The sequence below is a fragment of the Leptonotus elevatus genome, chromosome 4, assembly GCF_054856555.1.
Source record: "Leptonotus elevatus isolate MCC_2025b chromosome 4, RoL_Lele_1.0, whole genome shotgun sequence".
Lineage (NCBI taxonomy): Eukaryota > Metazoa > Chordata > Actinopteri > Syngnathiformes > Syngnathidae > Leptonotus > Leptonotus elevatus.
This window is the reverse complement of record NC_141242.1, coordinates 13,931,296-13,952,138: the sequence shown is the minus strand read 5'-3', so window position 1 is coordinate 13,952,138 and position 20,843 is coordinate 13,931,296. Positions and strand designations below refer to the sequence as shown.

The 20,843-nt window shown below is 41.1% G+C and overlaps 1 protein-coding gene across 3 annotated transcripts in view; it reads right to left on the bottom strand.

The window, feature by feature from the left end:
• Window positions 1–20,843, bottom strand: part of frmd4a (FERM domain containing 4A) — a 132,306-nt gene that overhangs the window by 91,487 nt on the left and 19,976 nt on the right. Inside the window, exon 1 of one of the 3 annotated variants that reach the window (XM_086074278.1) lies at window positions 17,873–18,279. The exons of the other annotated variants lie outside the window; for them this stretch is intronic. Coding sequence (XP_085930404.1) covers window positions 17,873–17,905 — 33 coding nt within the window. The 5' untranslated portion in view covers window positions 17,906–18,279. Of the gene's footprint in view, window positions 1–17,872; window positions 18,280–20,843 lie in introns of those variants that run through there. 3 annotated transcript variants of the gene reach the window in all.

Below are 20,843 nucleotides of genomic sequence, written 5' to 3'. Positions count from 1 at the left end.
CACACCATATTCACTATTAAATAATTTGGCATAGGTTGTTCAACACACATTACCCAAGGCAAACAATATACAATTATGTACATAGAAAAAATAAATCTCCATATTTCTAAAAATAAACAAAGCTTTTTATTTTGTTTGGTTATTTTGATAGCTCAGACGTATGTATCTGTCTACAGGATGTAGCTGCATTTATAAGGCTTATAAACTCTCAGCAGCTCATGACTAAACGACTCGGCTCTTTTATAGACAATGAATCCCTCAGGCACACAGCCTAACAACTTAAAACCACATGTGGACATAAAGTTGAAAGAGGATGCACCTGCGCACTGGGTCGTGCACACGTTCACTCAGGCTTGTCTTTTACTAGTTCTAGTTTACTAGTTCCGCACGAGCCGACGTGACCTACTGAATGTCGGTGCCTCAGTACACAAGCATGTAGTCATTCTCAGGAGAGTGGCAAAGCCAGGCGGGAGCTCCACCTCTTGCTGCAGGCATGACACTAAGCTGCTTGTTGGTACACACCTCAGACAGGTGCAGCAACTCCCTGGTAGCCATGCAAATGGAGGACATGGGCAAATTGTTGTTGTGAGGTTCCAAATGTAATTTGAGGAGCTTGTCTCCACCCACTAACCTCGCTTTAGGTAATGTTTCACCACAGCCTTGTATCTAGCAAATGGCACAATTTGATTCTGCTCAGTATGTAACGGTTGTGCTTAAAAGTTTACATAACCTTATTGTATGTAAACTTTTGAACACAACTGCAAATGTACAATAGCTAAATGCCACTGATTGATGTAAAATGCTATGGATCATCACCAAAATTCACACGCACATCTCTACTCATGTCAACTCCAACCTCTGAAAATATCAAAACAATTGCCACAGTATTTTTGGATTTTTATGGGCATTCAGCATTAGTCAGTTTACATACCCCTAGGGTACTGTATTCATTTAAATTCATTTTATTGTGTGTTCCATACAAAATATGTATTTTATGAACAAATGGGAAAAAATATAGAAAATTGTAATTAATTTCATGGAAATTCAAGGAAACATGGGGTAAATAGGTTTTTCTTTAAAAGTATCTGTCATTGTTTTTTATGCATCAAAAGTACTAGTGGTATCGGTATCAGTGACTACTTAAAAGTTGAGTACTCATACTGGTATTGGAAATCTCTATACTGTTTAATATACAGCGAAGCCCTGAACATACTGTATGTGAGTTGGTATTTAATTATTGAATCACAGATTTAAGCAAAGTAATGGTAGAAAAGTGCAATACAAATGAAATCCCATGCACCATTTAAAATGTGAGTTTCTGGTTTAACATGGGTTCATTTAAGCTGAAACGGCCTTTTAAAGAACATACATAATGGACATTTAACCCTGCACTGTGTGGTGAAGACAAAAATGGGCAAGTACTGACCCCATGGGGACCACGGTCCACAACCTTTACAAGCCTCCCCTGAGATCACGGACCAGTCAAGCCAACCTTTGTCCTCCTCACCTTCTTGGCCGTCTGAAAACATGTGCCCTGACAGGCAGAGCTTGATCACTCCCAGCTTCCACTTCAGGCCAAGGTGCTTTCCCTTGATGTTTGCCCCGATTTTAGCCTCAGTTCCCATCATTGCCATGGAAACTGAAAAAAGACCATGGCAACAAAAGGACAGATGAGTGGGAAAGGGCAGAGGAGGCGGGTTTAGCGGCAGGGGGAGCTAGATCCATCGAAATTGTGCCTCTGGTGGGCATAAATGATGGCCGCAGAAAAAAGTCATAATTTGGAACTAAGCAAGGGTGCTTGGCTGGGTTCGCATTACTAGGTGATTCAATCTCACTCTGTGCTTTCAAGTGACACATTTGCGGAATGTGAAAAACAACGAAGAATTCGACAGCTTCAGATTGAAATCAGGCTGCTTCCAAATGTGGATAAAAGTTTGATAGACGTCTACCAATGTTAGTGCAGTATAAACACATAGACTGGATATGCCCCGTGAATGTATATACATATATATATATATATATAAAAAAAATTCAGAGAGGGGGTCATATTCTGAGAAAAAAATTGCAAATTTGCCACTATAAAGTGGCAGATTTGTGAGAAAAAAAACTCAGGAACAAATTTGCAAAATTGGGGGTAAAAAAAATTATAAACTTGAAAATTTGCCACATTTTATAAAGTCGTAAGTTTGCCACTTTATAAAGTGGCAAGTTTACAAGGTTTTCTCAGAATATTACATCCCGTCTAAAATAAATATAAATAAAATCTATACGTGGCCCCAATATGACGTCGTATATGTTTGATGTTATTGTAAAAAAACTAAACATAACAAAACAAAAAACACATAAATACAAGTTACACATTTCCACTGAATACTTATGTTATGTGCAATTGCGGTATGCAGAATGTGTCACAATCTGGACCATCACATAATTTTTTTGTGGCCCACTTAAGTCGAGTCCGCTTAATGTTTCTTACTAAATGGATTAGTTTGTTTAATTGGGGCAGAAAATTAGTCAGAATATTGCATTTTACCCCCTTTAAAAAAATAACAAAATATCTAAAAAATAATAATAATAATACAAAGAGATGACAAGAATTTGGTTGTCAGCACTTTCCCTAACTCTTTGTCTGCCCCCAACACTGTTGACTCTGCCTGGGACAGCAGGGAGATCAACATGAGGTCATTAATTATACACATATCCTGTCCTGCTTTCCCACCTGGTCCCCTGTAAGGAGGAAGCTCTGATGATGGATGGGCGGAGCAGCCCGTTAAGGTCTGTGTTAACTTGGGCCAAGCGTCCAGTTGCTGCCACTGTCATGCAGTGTTAGAGCGCTGCTCATTAGAGCTCAAGGCCCCCCCTCATTGGCTCCATACATCAGACAGGACAAGGCGAGGAGGCCACATGCCACTGACAGCTGGGTACCTTTCGGAGTAACTCATTCTTTCTTCTTCATTTTTTTATCAAAGGTGCCCGTTTAGGAGTATAAACACCACTTGAGACACAAGCAGAAGAAAGTGCTGGGGTTTATTTAGGGAAGTCTTGGCAAGTCATAGGGAAGCCCATCACGGGGGGCCCTCTAGTGGCCAGTGGGTGTAAGACAGCAAAAATGTGCACCAAATTTCCATTGACAAGAGACATGTACAGACCCTTTCCTGCTTGTGAACAAGAGGAGGGGGATACTGTGGCAAAAACTGGATGACTACTGTTGACTTGAACTGGAAATGATAGCAAAAAATTGTTGTGGGTGCACATCCAGATGCACCCCAAATTGCCAAAAGGTTTCAATTTTTGCTCATAACCGTCTTTCTGACTGACACTTCACACATTCAAAATATGTCACTAGAGAAGATGGCCGAAAACATAATTTAAGCCATTTATTCTGTTTTCTCAATCAGTCTGCCTTGGTCAGATGGTATGTGGGAGTTTTTGCCAACCGGTTTTGCCAAAGTCTATGTGCTAAAATTCTGGTAAACTACTATTCAGAGCCAAGCATGCAAAAATCTGGACAGCTGAACCAATTTTGAGGAAATCTGATCCAAAAATAACAATTCCCAGTTTTGACTGACACAGAGCAATATTAACGACTCAGCAACGAGGATTATGCAAAAAAGTAGAAAACACTAAGTTCTATGAAACCTTGTGTAGGGATCAGGAAGGGACTAACGAAGAAAGGCTAAAGGAATTGGTTTCATTTTGCATTTGGGGGCTAGAATTTTACTGGGAAAGTACAATTTGGTGCAATGTGCCATGTCATTATAGTATACAATGTTTGGCGAGCTACTGTGTGTCTGTCATTTTCGTCATTGTACATCCAAATCAGAGAAAGAATAAGCTCAAGTCAGCACTCTATAAACAAATTAGTCGAATGCAAAACCTATATTACAGGCCAAGCAACTGCAGCTGTCGCCGGAAAACCGACACATCCGTACAAACACCCCCAGACGCATATTAATGACCTTAACCGCAACAGCAGATGTACACATCTGCTCACAACGAAATACCCTCGAGTATGCGCATGCACGCATTCACACACGGAGTGAGATATAAAGCTGACGCATGTCGTATTTAATTGCTGTAACAAGCTGAGCATTGGGGGTCAGCGAGACTTATGTTGTGATGTGAATATTCCCCGCAGGACGGTGAGCATCAATCTATCAAGGGCAATTTCATATTTGGGTTTAATTTGATGTGGTGTGTACAGTGTACACATGGGAGAAGTGTGATAATTAGACACTTGGCAACCACTGCACGCCAGCCGTAGCTAAACGCCTACACAGGAGAGGTCAAATAAAAACAAACTGTAGTTTGCTACACTTTGGTGCTGAAGCCAGAAAGTCGAGCTTGGAATGATTAAACATGAGAGTGCCCACATCAGAATGCACACTACTTATAAAAAGTTGGGCTTTTGAGCGAAATTTCAAGATGAACCTAAAATCCATTATAAGTTTTCTAGGTGAACTTAATTTGACCTTGTGTAAACTTTTGAATGCATGTGTCCAGCTTGTTTGAAGCCTCATACTGCCAAACGTGAAGCGCATGATGAAGAAGACTGTTTAAAATACCACAAACTGAACTGGACCATTCATTGATTGAATTCTGCTCCGTGTTAGAGAACAGCAAGTTGTGCAAATAGCCTAAGTACTGAAACACTGAGCAGTTGGATGTATATGGAAAAAGGCTAGAGAAGGTCAAATTAGATTCACCTGTAAACGTTACAGGCATTTTAGGGTCATCTTGAAACTTCACGTGAAAGTCCAATATTCTGGACTTTGTGAGAGTAGTGTAGTTGACCAAAGCACCACCATCTGGGGTAGTTATTTTTTCTCTCTCTTTCATTTTGTTTTCACAGATCCAATTCAACATTGTGAGTATACATCCCACAAGGTATTATTGTATGTGTCACAATTATCCAAAATATCAAAGATAAGGCTCTTGTTCTTTCAAATGACAATAAAATAAAGAGCAGCTCAGAGGACTAGTGGTAGATTGTCCGCCCTGAGACTGAGAGGTCGTGGGTTTGATCCCCGGCCGGGTCATACCAAAGACTATAAAAATGGGACCCATTTGCCTCCCTGCTTGACCCTCAGCATTGCAGGTTGGATTTGGGGGGTTAGATCATCAAATGATCCCCGAGCGCAAACCCCTGCTGCTGTTCACCGCTCCCTCACTGGATGGGTCAAATGAGGAGAACGAATTTCACCCCACATAGATGGGTGTGACAATCAGAGGGTACTTTAAACTTTATTTGGGGTGTGCTATGTAGTCCTGAAAATAGAAAGATTGGCGAGGGGGAATGAACAAAACAATGTCTTATTAAAAAACGGTCTAATCACAGTAACGTACTTTAACGACCTCTCCCATCTTCTGCAAAACACTCCCTTTCGAAACCTCGGGGTAAAAGTTATTCTTTCCATCTTAAATATTTCATGGGCAATGTCTATCCATTCGTTTACAGTTGGCTTTTCTGCTTTTAACCATTTTCTAGGTATGGCTTTTCTGCACGCAATATCTGAAATAAATATTTGTCATTACAGGAGACATTTTGTGACGTTGAAGACCAAAATACAGTAAACAGATCCCAATTTGAAATGATTATCCACCTGAAGCACATTTTGCACACAGCAAAGAGTTCAGTGATGCACATGACCAGAATATATTGAAATGATTTGCCTCCAACACAAGGCAGTTAGTAGTGTTGTTCCGATACCGGTATCGGCAGATACTGCATAAAAAGTACATCGGCAAGTACTAACAAGTAACACGCCGATACTATTATTTCCGACGCTAATATAGGACTTTGGAAGCAGCATCTTGTGTTTTACTTGTGCACAACATTCACTGATGTGTGACGTGTTTACTGCATGCCAAGCTAGGATATCCTATTGGCCCTTGAATGCTCTGAACCAATCGCAGGGCAGCTTTTTCATGTTGAGAAAAACAACAACCCAGGTATCGGACGGGTATCGGCCGATACTGAAAAACTGGGTATCGGAATCGGTATCAGGGGCCAAAAAAAACGGTATCAAAACAACACTAGCAGTTAGACCGATGTCTTTTCTGCGAAGGTGTTATAAAAAAAAATTCAGCCGGGTTTTCAACTCTCGAAATACATTCCCATCATTTTTTTGTCTGTTCTCTTATCAGTTGATCAATATGGTGGTGACTTTGAATAAATCCATTATAAATCCTGGTTGTTCAACTTTAACGGTCTTTAAAAATAATTAAAACCATTCACGGCCACTTCATTAAAAATAAGTACATTACGTCGTTAAGCCGTGAGAGGCCCATCTCTTAAACCTTGCAGCGAGTCTTACAAACAAATTCAGGATAAAAAATGCACCATGTAAATACCATAACATCCTTTTTTAAGAAGCCCAGTGATCACCAACTGCATTCTAAATTGGAAAGGCCTCTGTTATTGAGCTTTTAATGCCCTTCCGTTTTGCTAAATCGTCTGGATTACACCAACAAATTAATGGTTTTATTTGAGCTCCCAGGTAATAATAATCCCTTAGATTTGGGAGGTTCAGCCTTCGCCAGTTGTAAACTTTGAAACCTGATCCTTGGTTTTCAGTCCTGCCAAATGTACCGTATCTTGAATATCATTGTCCAAATGGTTGGTCTGGTATGGTAATGAATGAGACTGAAACAGAAAATAAAACCCTGGCTAAAATACCACCTTAATAGATTGAACTAAAGGTAGGGAAAAGTACCAGGTTCCATGTCCTCAAATCTTCCATTGTCCTCTCTTTCAGTGAGCGGCAATTAAGTGAGAATAATTTTAGCAGATCTTTAGGGATATTTATCCCAAAATATGCAATTGATTCTGCACCCCACCTCACGTTATGCACTGCTTTCATATTTACTGAGGTTGTATAATTAAAACACAGATACTGTGTCTTGGAGACGTTCCAATTTATAGCCTGAATCCAATACATACTGTAATAAAATGGAAAAGAGTTGTATTAAGGATTGCTCTGGGTCAGATAAATACACCAATACATCATCTGAAAACAGAGATATTTTTACCCCCTCCATGCATCACTATTACCTTAATACTTTTATTAGCTTTGACCCAGTGGCTAAGAGTTTCGTCAATGCCACAGACTCTGTGATTGTAACAGAAAAGAGAAGGATGGAAAATTAGGAAGAGACCTGAAACCGGTGCTGTTACTGGCACAAACCGAGCAGCAGCTGGTTGTGTTACGCCTCGCAAGTGATTCACCACATTGAAAAATGACAAGGAGTACATTTTGCCACTGTCATGTACTACTGGATAACCTAGCCTAGATTCTATTCATCTCGAGCACACCACACATATTTAAAAAGGCAAAAATAGGTGTGTGTGTAGCCAATTTGAGAGGAACGCTCGCTCACTGCTGCTTTCCGTGTCATGCACTCCTGCTTCCCAAAAAATTCCATCTCGCCTTAAAAATATTCTCCTCTCCACAGTACAATTGGAGCAGATTTATTCCCCTTTCATCCTGCTACCTTCATCATCTCTCATTCTATTACTCCTGGCTCCCTATCCCTCCATCTGTCTATCCATCCATTTTTTTTCCAGCTGCTCCTAACCTGCAAGCCTCAGCCTTTCTGAGAGGAGGTACTGAAAAGCCGCCTGGTGGCTGAATTTAGCCCCGGCCGTCTGTGCATGTGGCACGTTGTTATATTACGCATGCAAATTGAACAACACGCATGCGAGCACAGTAAGCGTTTGACGTCTCTGTCTCCTTGAGTGTGGTAATCATCAAATCGACATTAGTGCAGTGGGGCATAAAAAGGACGTTGTGCCATTCTCTATAACACATTAAATTTGCTAGAGTAAAAATGGCGTATGCGTCAGAGCAAAATAGTGCTTTAGGAAGAAAAAGCATTACCACATTTAATGACTCTATAAAGACCTCAATGATGTTGGTTTGGTACAGTAATCCTCTGCTATTCACAGTATTATTATAGTAAATGACTGCACTATAAATTAAAAACAATATGTAACACTGTCAATCCTAAAACATCGCAGTGTTATTTGAACATTCAGTGGTGCTTTTCATGATATGAGCAGTCATATATTTTTTGGGGGCTTTGACTAAAGGGCAAAAAAATTGAGATACGACTGCAATAAGGTGGCTGTGAAGTGTGAACTCATCTCACTCCATATCAATCAGCAGTTTGTCAGGTAGAGAACAATAAAAAAAAGAGGCTTCAAGCTGTTTAAAGTCACTCCAAATTAAAGCTGACTGTCAAATTAAACGTAAAACAAAGAATTACACATTTTACAAAAAAGGTCCAAGATTACTTCGGCTTGCTAAGCAGATGTGCCCATCTCGATGTATGTCTGTATACAGCTCACTGGACGCATAGGTACAGTGTGTGATTAATTGGTCTCTATTTGATTATGCAATTATATTGACTGATTGAAAACCACATTTTTATTAAGTACAATTAATTCTATAAAGAGTTATTTTTTCTTATTGAAGTCATAGTGTTAGTTTTTCTTTTTTTGGGGGGAGGGGGGGGGGTAAATGGTATTTCCATTCACTTCAATGGGAGAAAAGGGTTTGAGATACAAGTGTTTTGAGTTACAAACATGTTCGCGGAACTAATCAAACTTGCAAGTCAAGGCACTACTGTACTTTCTTGACACCAATTCCTATTTAAACAGGGCTTTGGCAACATCTTGTGACGTCTTAAAGTGTTTCACAAACACCACAAAAAATGTGAATTCTGAAATTTGTGAAGAGCAGCCCACGAATATGCAGCGGATTACTCTACATTGGAATCTTGAATGAATGGCAAAAAAGAAAACTGACATTGGATTGGCTTCCCAGCAGTTCTCCATTTTGCTCTTGTTCTTTTTTTCCTGTTCAATTGTTTGGAATGGCTAGCATCCTATGTGCAGCAGTTTTCCATCCTCGGTTGTCTCGTAAAGCGTGTGCACATAGGATCTCCTCCCCAAATGGAGCCAGGCCCAGGAAACTTGTTTTCGCAACACTTCCAATTACCCTCAAAGGAGCACCGAGGCCACAGAGCGGGGACACGGCAGTGCGGGGATTGAACCTTTGTGATTTGCTTTTGCAACACACCTCTAGGCTGTGACTGCAATTGTGACGGAGCCAGAGGACTGGAACGCTGGGGGTATAACATGTAGTTGTTGCCATTGTTATGGATGTACTTCCAAATTGGGCTTCACAAAACGTGGTTCTTTTGTCCTTAACTTCTCGGTCTTTGCCTTCCTTCTTTTGGCACCCCTCAGGACAGTGTTGACACCAGTCCACTTCACGGTTAGACAATCAATCTTAAGCAGGCCGGCCAATAGCTGCTGCCAGCTCCCGATCCCGAGAGGGAAGAAATTAGCCAGAAGTAGAAAGGAGGGGGTGCTTGTAATGGCAGGGTAGTATGAAAATTGAAGAAAAAAAGACAGACTGAGAGGAAATGTAGGATGAGGTTATAGGAACCTCCTAGTTCCTATGAGGGTTTATGTAAATAGGGAGATCTTCTGATGGGGTGATGTATGATATTCTTTCTACGCAGGGGTCACCCTTCATGGTAGGGGTGACATAACTAATCCTCAGCTCGTTCATCAAAGTCTGCGTATGTGTGTGCGTGAGACCAACTCCCAGTAATGGAAAGTGTAATTGCCCCTTGGGTCTTGTAAAATTCTGAGGTGAGAAAGGTCTAATGGGGCTTTGTTGAGTCATAAACATATAGTGTATGTTTTACAAGAGCTAATGTAAAGTTAATGGTTTTAGCACATTGGGCAATTAAAAAATCTAATTATACAGATGCTTTGAGATACAAATACAGTTGGTTCTGTGACCACATTCATAATTCAAAACACTTGTTTCTCAAATCAATTTTCCTTTTACAAGAACTAATGTAAAGTTAATAGTTTTAGCGCATCTGGCCAATTAAGAATCAAATTACAGAGATACTTTGTGATACCAATACAATTGCTTCTGTGATCACATTCATAATTCAAAACACTTGTATCTCAAATCAACTCTCCTCATTGAAATGGATGGAAATGCCATTAAGCCATTCCAGCAACCCAAAATACATTTTATCGTAATGTTTAGTAAGAAAAATATCAATGTAATTAAAATTTTAAAAATGACACAATTAAATAGAAAGACCCAAGACTTATTCATGTATCGCCCCCTTCAATGTAATGGACATCATGCTGCTCCATCTGGTATGTGCATGGGCAGTATAATACAGACATACAGATGCACATACAAAGGGAGGAGACAATCACATCTCGTCAGTAATCTGCAATATTATTCGTTCTTCGCAGAAAACAATGAATGTATGCCTGTGAGTGATGTCATATTTTGTCTGTTTTGCTCCACTATTTGTGTTCAAATATCCATTGCTTAATATCTGTTGCATTGCATTGATTGTTAGCATTAAACTAAACTGACTTTATTAAGGCAAAGCTATGTGGTTGTGTTAAATATATTTGTAATTGTTTAGTTGACAGCAAACTTAAATTGGAGTGGCAAGAAAACAGTGAGTTGAGTTCACTGCCAACATACAGCGCTCATATCACCAATTTTTGTATACAAGTCAAACCCCAAAAATATATAAAAATGTCCAAACAATGGCATGCATCTCGAAAAGTCAGGTCGCTCATATCTCAATGCAGCATCCTATGTATAGTATCTCAATTATCTCAAGGGCTGATTTAATATTTGACTATTTACAGAAATGAAATTTCCCCTCACATAATTCAGTTTGTTTTATCTAAACCGACAACATAACGGCCGCGTGATGAAGCGGAAAACCTGCACCCGGTGTTGCCATGACAACTCCTAACATTAAGTGAATTGCCGGCTCGCCTCCTCGGCCGCTCAATTGCGCTTTGATTGATCCCATAACACGGGCCTCTTCAAGAGGACAAGAGCACATTTGACATGCTTGACACAGCGAGACTTGCAGGGACCACGGACGCACGCCGCTTGGCAAGATGGCGCATGTGCCCTTCACGTGGTGAAGGAAAAGAGGTAGTGCTTGAAATGGAGATCAAACCATCATGGGTTCCCCACTGACACACACACTCTCATTACTGTAAGTATCTGGGTGAACACATAACAAGATCTAAGCACACACAGTGCCCCAAGGTAAATAGCAAAAATGTGTGAATAATGGCTGCCATTGCCACCCCTTTTTTTTTTCATAAATGTCAAGGTTACCAGTTTAAACACTAAATATACCCCAAACTATGATCCGAAAAAACACTAGCATTTTACACTCATATTTTTACATCACACATTCTACATTATAGCACGTCCCCCTCCCAGTGCAGAGTACGTGAGATCGAGTCCGGGCTTCGGCCTTCCTGGGTGGAGTTTGCATGTTCTCCCCGTGTTTCCTCCCACATTCCAAAAACATGCATGGCAGGTTAATTGAACACTCCAAATTGTCCATCGGTGTGTTTTGTGAGTGTGGATGGTTGTTCGTTTCTGTGTGCCCTGCGATTGGCTGGCAACCAGTTCAGGGTGTACCCCGCCTACTGCCCGAAGCCAGCTGGGATAAGCTCCAACGCCCCCCGCGACCCTTGTGAGGACAAGCGGTTAAAGAAAACGGATGGATGGATGGATGGATGGATGGATGGATATATTGTACATCATAAGAATGCAATGAAAATTAAGCAGATTTTTCTAAATAAAAAAGCTAGAAAGTGTAAGATGTCTGACGTGTGTGGCGCTTCACAACATGTAAAAACACCAATTAATACTTTCCTATGCGCCATAAAAAATAAATAAAAGAAAAAACATTTCAAAAAGATTGATGAACATTATTATGATGATGATTCTGTTTTGTCTTCAAATTAGAGAAAAGCTCATGTAAATATTGACAGTGACAGTAACCTAGTGATTTTTTTTTCTTTCTTAAATGTCTCTAAATTGCGGTTTCAATCACCACACATCGTCCCTCTTCTATTTCCTTTGGCCCTTGAACGCTGCGTGCCAACCTACTGTGGTGCTGAATATGTATGTGCAGCCAAAGGCACTCCCACCTTGTCCAGAAGATCCAAACCCCATTCACTCTTGCCTTTCCTTGCTAATTATTTTCATCCGAGTAGTGAGGTGTTTGGCTGAAGGGATGCGGGTTCTGGTCACTTCCCTTTTGGCTGACTTATGGTGCTCTGAGTCCCCGGTCTGAATTTAGTCATTCTTAGAGCTGCCTGCCTGCTAATGAATGCTGTGCATGTGGTGTTGCAAAGATGGGCACAACTGCTAAGCAACATTTGTACACCCATTAGAAAATTCATTAAGTATATGTGCAAAATCTGTATAATATAACTAACTATGAATAAAGAGGCATCATTGCCAGCTTCTGGTGTGACAGATCTGAATCAGATTTATAGGGCAAGCGTGTAAAAACACACACGGAAATTGTCTTCAATGTCACAACCCGTCCGAAAAATACCAATGACAGAACAGAAAGCCTGGTGGTTCACCAGTTAGTGCCCGAGTTTTTTACATGGAAAAAAAGGAGACATGAGGAATATGAATTGGATATGGACAATCCAAAACAGCAATCAAGAAAGAAAAAAATGTTCCAGGCTTGTAATAGGTACAACATCAATAAAGTTTTATTTAAGAATATATATAAATAATAAAGTAAATAAAGTTTTCTTACATTCCCTGTGGATGAAAAGATGTGATCTCAATGAATCATCGCCAACCGCACTGATCCACAGATATTAACATAAGATTAGTGTTCGACACAATACAGAAAGATCAGTATAGTAGTGTGTAACACATTTACTCGTATATTTTCCCTGTTTGCGGGTCCCAATCTCTGATCCCCGGTATTCAACTTTAGGTTGTGGATATAAGGCTAACCCAAGAAGAAATGATGAAGACAAATGTCCTGCTTAACCGTCCGTTCCTATATTGTCGGTTCGCACTTTGCCCATGCATGCCACCATTTCCGTAACGGAACCATCTGTCACAGCAGGTGGCCGGAAAACACGAGCGCATGTGTGGGGAGGCAGAAGAGGGAGCAAGCGAGCATATAAATGACAGCAGTTGGAGAGTGATGGAGTGCACTTGTGGGCCCTGATGATGATTAGACAGATAACACATCGACAGGATAAATCTCTTGATAACTACTCCTCCATATTGATTGGGTAAGGAGGGGAGCGTTAACAATGCAGCCAGGCACACACAAACACACACACACGCACATTCAAGTTTGTTTTACTATCTTTGTGGGGCTATCTCATTGACATAATGCATTTCCTAGCCCCTTCCTTTAACCCCAACCATCAAAAATGATTGCCTACCCCTATTCCTTACCCTAACCTCAACCATAACCCAATTCAAACCTAAACTCTAAAACCAAGTCTTGACCCTCAAATAGAGGTCTAAACTTGTGGGGCTGAGCAAAATGGCCCCACATGGACGGGTGGGACCCACAACTCTGTGAAATACCGAAATGTTGGCCCCACTATGTAACAAAAACAGGACCACACACACACACACACACACACAAATACACTTCAGAGTGTCGCACATTTTGTTCAAGAGGAAGATTCAATTATGCTTCTCGTTGTGCTACTCTACTGACCTATATGCATATATTACATGCAGAGTGTGTGTGTTTTGCACTATTTGAAGAGGCATGTGTGGAGCAGACCTTCCGAGCTAAAAGTTGGTCCTGGGAGATTCTTGGCTCAGACCTGCCAAGAGTACACATTTAGCAAGCACATTGTTTACAAATGATGCTTTACTAAGAATATTATTGTTTACCTAAAAGGGATACTTGACTTATTGAGACATTTTTAGCAGTAAAAAAGTTTAGATTTTGTCTAGAATTAATTCGATACCTTCATTATTTTTCATGTACAATTAATGCCTTTAAAAACTAATTTTTCCACTTGCTGTCGACTGAAGATGACATCACCTGTGCTGAGGAAATGGGTAACGACCAATCATAGCTCAGTTTGCTGACCAAACCCAGAAAAATGATTGGTCATTACCTTCTTGCTCAGCACAGGTGATGCCATCTTCAGTTGACAGCAAATGGAAAAAAATTTTTTTTTAAAGGTATTAATTGTACATGAAAAGAAATTAAGTTATCAAATTAATTCTGGACAAAATATCAACCTTTTACTGCTGAAAATAACTCAATAGGTCAAGTATCCCTTTAAAGTAAAAAGGAGCCTCAACCAAATCGTTTTATGTCAATTGATGGTTTAAAAAAGACACACACAGTGGTGCCTTGAAATATGAGTTAAATGTATTCATTGCCCATGTTTGAATATCAAAACACTTTTATCTCAAATCATTCTTCCTCTTTGAATTGAATGGAAATGTAATTAATTGTATTCCAGCCTCCTAAAAAAACAATGTACCAAATGTATTGGCTGTCCTTGTTCATCTGCTGTGGGGTCTATTGTCAGTTTTCGGACCAGTTTAATGGTGCATTACCGCCACCAACTAATATTGCCCTTCAACTGCAATTAATTTCAATGGGAAAATGTGATATACGAGCTTGGTAAAAGAACAAATTTAACTCAGAAGTCAAGGCCCCTTCATAAATAGGAGGACAGTGTAATGTTCACTTGCTCCCCAGCTGTAGACAATTACACAGACAAGGCTACAGCCGAAGCAAACGCCTCAGTGAGTTTGCATCTATTTTAATTCTAGCGGTTAGTCACACCACTGTCACCGCTGGCCATTGGACGCCTCCGAAGATAGTGTGCAATGGTCAGCAGAAATGAACTGTAATATTTCATTTGAAAGAACACCGAGAAATAATGCGATTACAAGAAAAGATGTGTAAGCAGTGGGACTTCTTTCAAAGTTTTTCACTGTCCAGCTTTTTTTATTTATTTTTTGTTCAAAACAACTCTAGCCAGCAATGCAGCACATCACACAAATGCCCCTTTTTATTGTATCTTCCTGCTTGGCTGCACATTACTGTCACCAATAATAAAGTAACACAACAGAAGAGAGATACAGAGTGGCAGGACGGTTTGAGTACATCTCTTAGAAAGCCTACGCAGCACAAATTTCTCGTTTTAGAGCGCAGCAGATTATGGAGGGTGCAGTTTTTCTTCGGGTTTGGGGTTATCTTTGGGCTAAAGTCGCCTTTTGTGGTTCCCCGAAGTAAAAACTTTTATAGTTTTATAGTTTGAGCTGTCACAAAGGCATACACTTTTAGTCAGAAAACAGTACTTTTTGGTATGTTCTGTTCTACTGCTGATCACTAAAGAATGGAACAAACTAGAAACAAGAAAGTGTCAGATCAGTCAAAATGGTCAGTATAAAATGGCCATATGAGGAACTCTGCTTTGAAAATGGCTGGGGTATTTGTCACATGAATTAAGCCAACAAGAGGCATATATTTGAGTCTAGTTAAGTTGAGGCGTTTATTTATTCAAGTGGATATTGCATATAGTTCATCAATGGCACATGCAACAATGCTCCGTGTACAATCTGATCTCACAATGGTAGTTTATGAATGAAAAGAGGATTTTACAGGGTAGGTAAAGGTTGTTTTTTTCCCCACTGCTGCTTCTGGTTAAATGTGACGACAAGCAGGAGACCCAATATGCCTGCACTTTATTCCTCCTTTTATCACAGAGAGATGTAAAACTTTAAGAGTGGCGCCTTCCCAATTTCGTCATGCTGTGATTCTTTTAAATAAATCTCAGAGTGGCTTTTAGTCCAAAGCAGGGAAAGATACACAAAATCTACTGCTGGGCATCAGAAGCTAAATGTGGCTGATGAAGATAAACTGAGAAAATCAAAAAGGTCATTTCATCACTGATGGGTATTAGCATTGCTCTGGGATAAATCTGGCTAGTATGGCAGACAGCACTGATTTAGCAGCTCGACTTGAATCTCCGCTACACTGCAAGAGGCTGTGGAGTCAAGATGCAGCGGAGAGATCTAACAAGCGAGGAAAAAGGAAAATGAATCACATAGAAAATTTATGGACAATTTAGAGTCTTCATTGAACCTAACATGCATGCTTTCAGAACGTGGGAGGAAGTATTCAGGCAAAACCTATGCAAGCACGGGGGAGAACATGATACTCATGACTCATATCGCTGTACACCACACTGCTAAAGAGATATATTGTGTTTTTTTTATATTTAATTTAGAATGTTTCTTAATTACATATCTGTGACGCTTTCACGAAAACACCCCAAAAATCAATAATTTTTTACACACTACTGCAATTGGCTGGCAACCAGTTCAGGGTGTACCCCGCCTAATGACCGAAGCCAGCTGGGATAGGCTCCAGCGCCCCCTGCGACCCTTGTGAGGACAAGCGGTTAAGAAGATGGTTGGATGGATTTACACACTATAGCAGTTTTTTGTCTTCCTGAAATTAGCCTGTTTTAAGGGGCTGGTCTTATCTTATGAAGGGAACCAGCCATTATTTCAACCCATATACTTATGGGCCAATGAATGGCAAGTCCAACTTTGGTTACCATGACGACCTTCGCTGGCAGCCCATGGTTATACTTGCACTTATTGGAAAGAGCTATCCCGCTATTATGCGTACATTCGCCAGTGATGTCCAGCCTGCATTTATGCACGCAGTCACTGGATAGACTCGCTCCATTTTTAGGCACACACTTACTGGTAACCAGTCCACTGTTACGCATGTACTTGCCAGCGAGTTCCAACACACTGTTATGTACACACTTGCTGGCGAGATAGAGCCTGCTGTTACACACACACACTTGCCTGTTAGATCCAGATATACATAGCTGCTCGATGATAAAACTGCAAGATGGTGTGGCGTACTTTTGAGAAAATAATTTCCGGGATGGAGAACAGTTTTAAGCATTTACCATTAATATGTCTCCTTTAAAGATGAATTAGCAAAGAGCAGGCCTTCTTGCTTTAAGGCTGCCCTCCTGTGAAAATGTATGCAAGCTGTCAGGTGTGCAGTTGGAAAAGGAGGTTGTATCCAGAATATGGTTTTAGTTAGTGTCTGCACCAGTGGTGATATGCCCAAGTTGAGGGGGAAGGGAGGGGTTGTGTCAGACTGAGAAGTAGAAGAAGAAGCAGTCTACTAGTTCATTCTGCAAATGTTGTTACACCGCTACAGTGCATTTTATCCTGTGCTTATTAGCCCCCCAGTATCAACTGAGCGGAGCACAAAACCACTCATACCCGCTTTATTTGAAAATGCAATCCAGCCTTTATAAATATTAATACAGACCATCATATTGTGTGGCGCTCACCCTATAATATATATACAACATAAAATCCCCGCTGGAATAAACAGGTCTTCATCTCACATCTCATCTGGGAGGGTAACGGGGGACTTGGGGTCCATTAAGGTCGCCACAATCGCATTGGGTGTCAGGCAGGCGCATGGCTACACACAAATAATCAAGTGTGTTCTCACTCAACCACACATTGACTACAAACACACACACATACACACCAATTCTATGTGCTAGTTGCCTTTTGTGTTGTCTGGGGGCAGAGTACTTTTAGAGACAAACTAAACACACAAGTGCGAAGCGCAACACAAAGGATTGTATGTGACAAGAACAAGTTCCTCCCTTGCACCACTTGCTCTGCTTCTCTGGTCCAAATCAAAAGGCCACATTGGTTTTGTACTGAGGGGAGATTGGCACCACTCGAACACACTGACTCATTCTTTCAAAGCCGGGGTTACACAAACACAAACACACACACTGAGCTTGTGTCATTCTTTTTCAACACTTTCAATAAAACCTAACCCAAGCATAAAGCAGCAAGTTGGCTCGAAAAGTTCTCCGCATCATGGAGCCATTCATTCATTTCATCAGCTCAGCATCCTCTCCTCCCTAAATGACATCTTGGCGATGGTAGTTTGGAGACACTCAACAATCCCCATGGTAACCTACCCGCGTCCTCATCGGCGACAGCAGCCCCTCCATGACGGATTGGCTCGGTTCCGGTGGGCTCGCTTCCCTCGGCCGCGTCAGCGGAATTATCCCCCGGTCCGCAAATAGATCCTGTTAGAAACGCTGTCTCATCCTCGGAGTGAACATCTCCTCTACCCACACACAGTGCACTGATAGTGTGTGCGGTGTGTGTGGCACTGTGTCACACACACACATTCAATGAAACATTTGCATTTGGGAGCAGGAGAAGAGAGGGCAGTGCCAGTCCTGGTGGTTCTCCTCCCACCAACCTGTCAATGAGTTCAGCCTACAATGTCCAGCAAGCTCTCTCTCCTTCACTCTCTCTCTCTCTCGCTCTCCTTTTTGTGCTACCTCTTACTCTGTTTCCCTTCTCTCTCCTGCCTCCAGCTACATTTGTTCCCTTCAATGTGGCAAATGATTGCAGGTCTTTTTTTCTCTTTTTTTTTATGCTACAGCCCCCCTGCATCTTTTACTGTCCTCCTGCTCGCTAGCAGCTCCCGCCCAAGCACAGGAGGGAGGTGTGTGTGTGTGGGGGGGGGGGGGGGGGGGGGGGGGGTTGGGGGGGTGAGGAAAAATGTTGTGTGTATGCGTGTGAAAGAGGTGGCGAAGGAAAGCAAAGAGGAAGAGAAGAGAGAGGGCAATCTCAGGGCTAGTATTGTCCCGCGGGACAATAGTGGCTCTTAATCGCCTAGCAACCTGATCAGCTTCTTTTCTCTTAATAGACAAGAGCATGAGTCACTCGCTGAAACGCACAAACCTTGTTCTTCACGCACATAGCCATTCTCACATGGCCTCCAGCTGTAGACAATCATTATATGTACATGACAGTGGATCATTATGAGGTATTTTCAGTAGGAATCACTTTGTGTTTAAGTACAGTACAGCACAGTACAGTATAACACATTACATAATTAAGCCGAATTACAGAAGGCTCACTAAGTGTCATTGAACTCATGTTGACCTGTTGCCTTGGTCTAATGGAGCTTTGCTGAACCTAACTAGCAAAAAGACATTCAGAAATGATGCGCAATTAGCAACAAGTACTTTATCACCTATTTTTGTCTTTTTTATTTGACTGTAATCCCCCCCCCCCCAAAAAAAACCCAACAACAACAAAATAACGTAACCCAATAACAGGAACACTCCATTACAAATGAGTCATGCTATCAATGTAGCAGCCGTGGCTAACATTAGCTTATGTACAGCGGTAACTTGAGAATCGCGCGTTTGCCTGTTAATGAGGGACAGGGCTTTGGTCAGAAGGAATAGTGAAGTGACGCTACATTCAAACCTTGCTAGGAGTTGTAGCAAACTCCCCCTTTAAAAGTGGTTTAAAGCCGTAAAGAGCAAAAGTGATTTACTGTAGGTAAATAGAGGAGAAATTAATTGTTTGTTTAAAGTGTCTCACAAAGCATTCACCACATAAGGAGAAGAGGTTGCAACCAGATGAGCTAACAGTTAGCCTAGCTTCTTCTATTTCTTCTACTACTAATCTTTCTTCTTCTTTTCTTTTTTTTCTGTCAGTCTGGATGTCCTGTGGCAGCAAGCTGCCTCTCACTGGTCTGGCTTGGCACTACACTCGACTTCTGGTTTGTAGAAAGACCCTCACACTTGTCTAGATATACACTATGCTGTGTTGGTCATTTCAAGTAAAGTGTGGAGCACACAGCATGCCATTTCTTTTAAGATAAAAAATTGCTACGTGTGCAACCTGCTTAAGTGGACAAATCCCAGTTGCATCCCAGCTGCATGTGTTCGTTACCAAGGCAACCATGTCTGTTTGGCCAGGAATTCAGAGCCAGAGTGTATAGTCAAAGAGCAATAAAAAATGAAACAAATAAAAATCACAGTGTGTTGTCCTTTCAGCTCCATGGCCTTTAACAATGAGGAAGTGATTGTGACAAGGTTCACAGCGCAACTGCAAGTGGCATGCTTGCTCGTTCTATACCTTCTTCCCTATTTCAATTATTTTCAGGCAGAGCTTCTCTGCATTGACCCAGAAAAGGTGTGTGTGTGTGGGTGGGGGGCAACTGTGCTTTAATTAACCACAGTGGGCATTACTGTCCTTTTATGCACAGGACGAGCACATCTTTGTCTGAACTGAGCACAAGTGACATTTCAAACACAACACTGTTCCCCAGGAGACCTTTACAGGTTGTTAATATATGTCAATGGAATTGTATAAGGTCTCTAGCTGGACTAAAAAAAGAAGTAGAAATTAATACAGTCCAATATTACCACAATACATTCCAAACCATGGTATTAAACATAATTACAAGCTATTGTTTTTATTGTGAAAAAATGTCTTACACAACCACTAACTTTTCATACTACATTGATGACGGTGTTATATTTTATAATTTGTCTAATTCGACTAAATGTACAAATCAGTAATAAAATCCGCATGTTAACACAGATACAGTAAGGTATTTTTTATTTTGGTTTCTTGAATATCATATCTTATATGACACTAAGAAGGTCATTCTGGCAACAAGCTAGCTATGGCAGCCGCCATCTCCATATGGATGCAGGAAGGCCCTTTTGGCAATGACAACTCAAAAGGGACGAGATCAGGAACATTCGATCAGCGTGCAGCACGTCCACTCCCCTTGTAGCAAGCATTACCTTTCAGGTCGTTATCTTTGCGCCAGCTAACATCAAATGGAAATGAGCCAGCTTGGCCCGTGGCATGTGGTTTCATTTATGAAGCGCATTCAAACATCGGGCTCTCCCACAGGAGAATATTCCGTGGTCTACTTCACATCAGAGAATGTATCACTTTGTGCTGAGCATCGCCACTGGACCATATGATTGTATCACAGCACGCGCTACACATGCGCTCCCAAGCTCGACACAAATAAACGCACATGCACTATATCAGCTCCTCGTTTTCTCTCATACACGCACTGATAATGGACAAAATTGGATAAGTGAAGCAGAGGTCTCACAG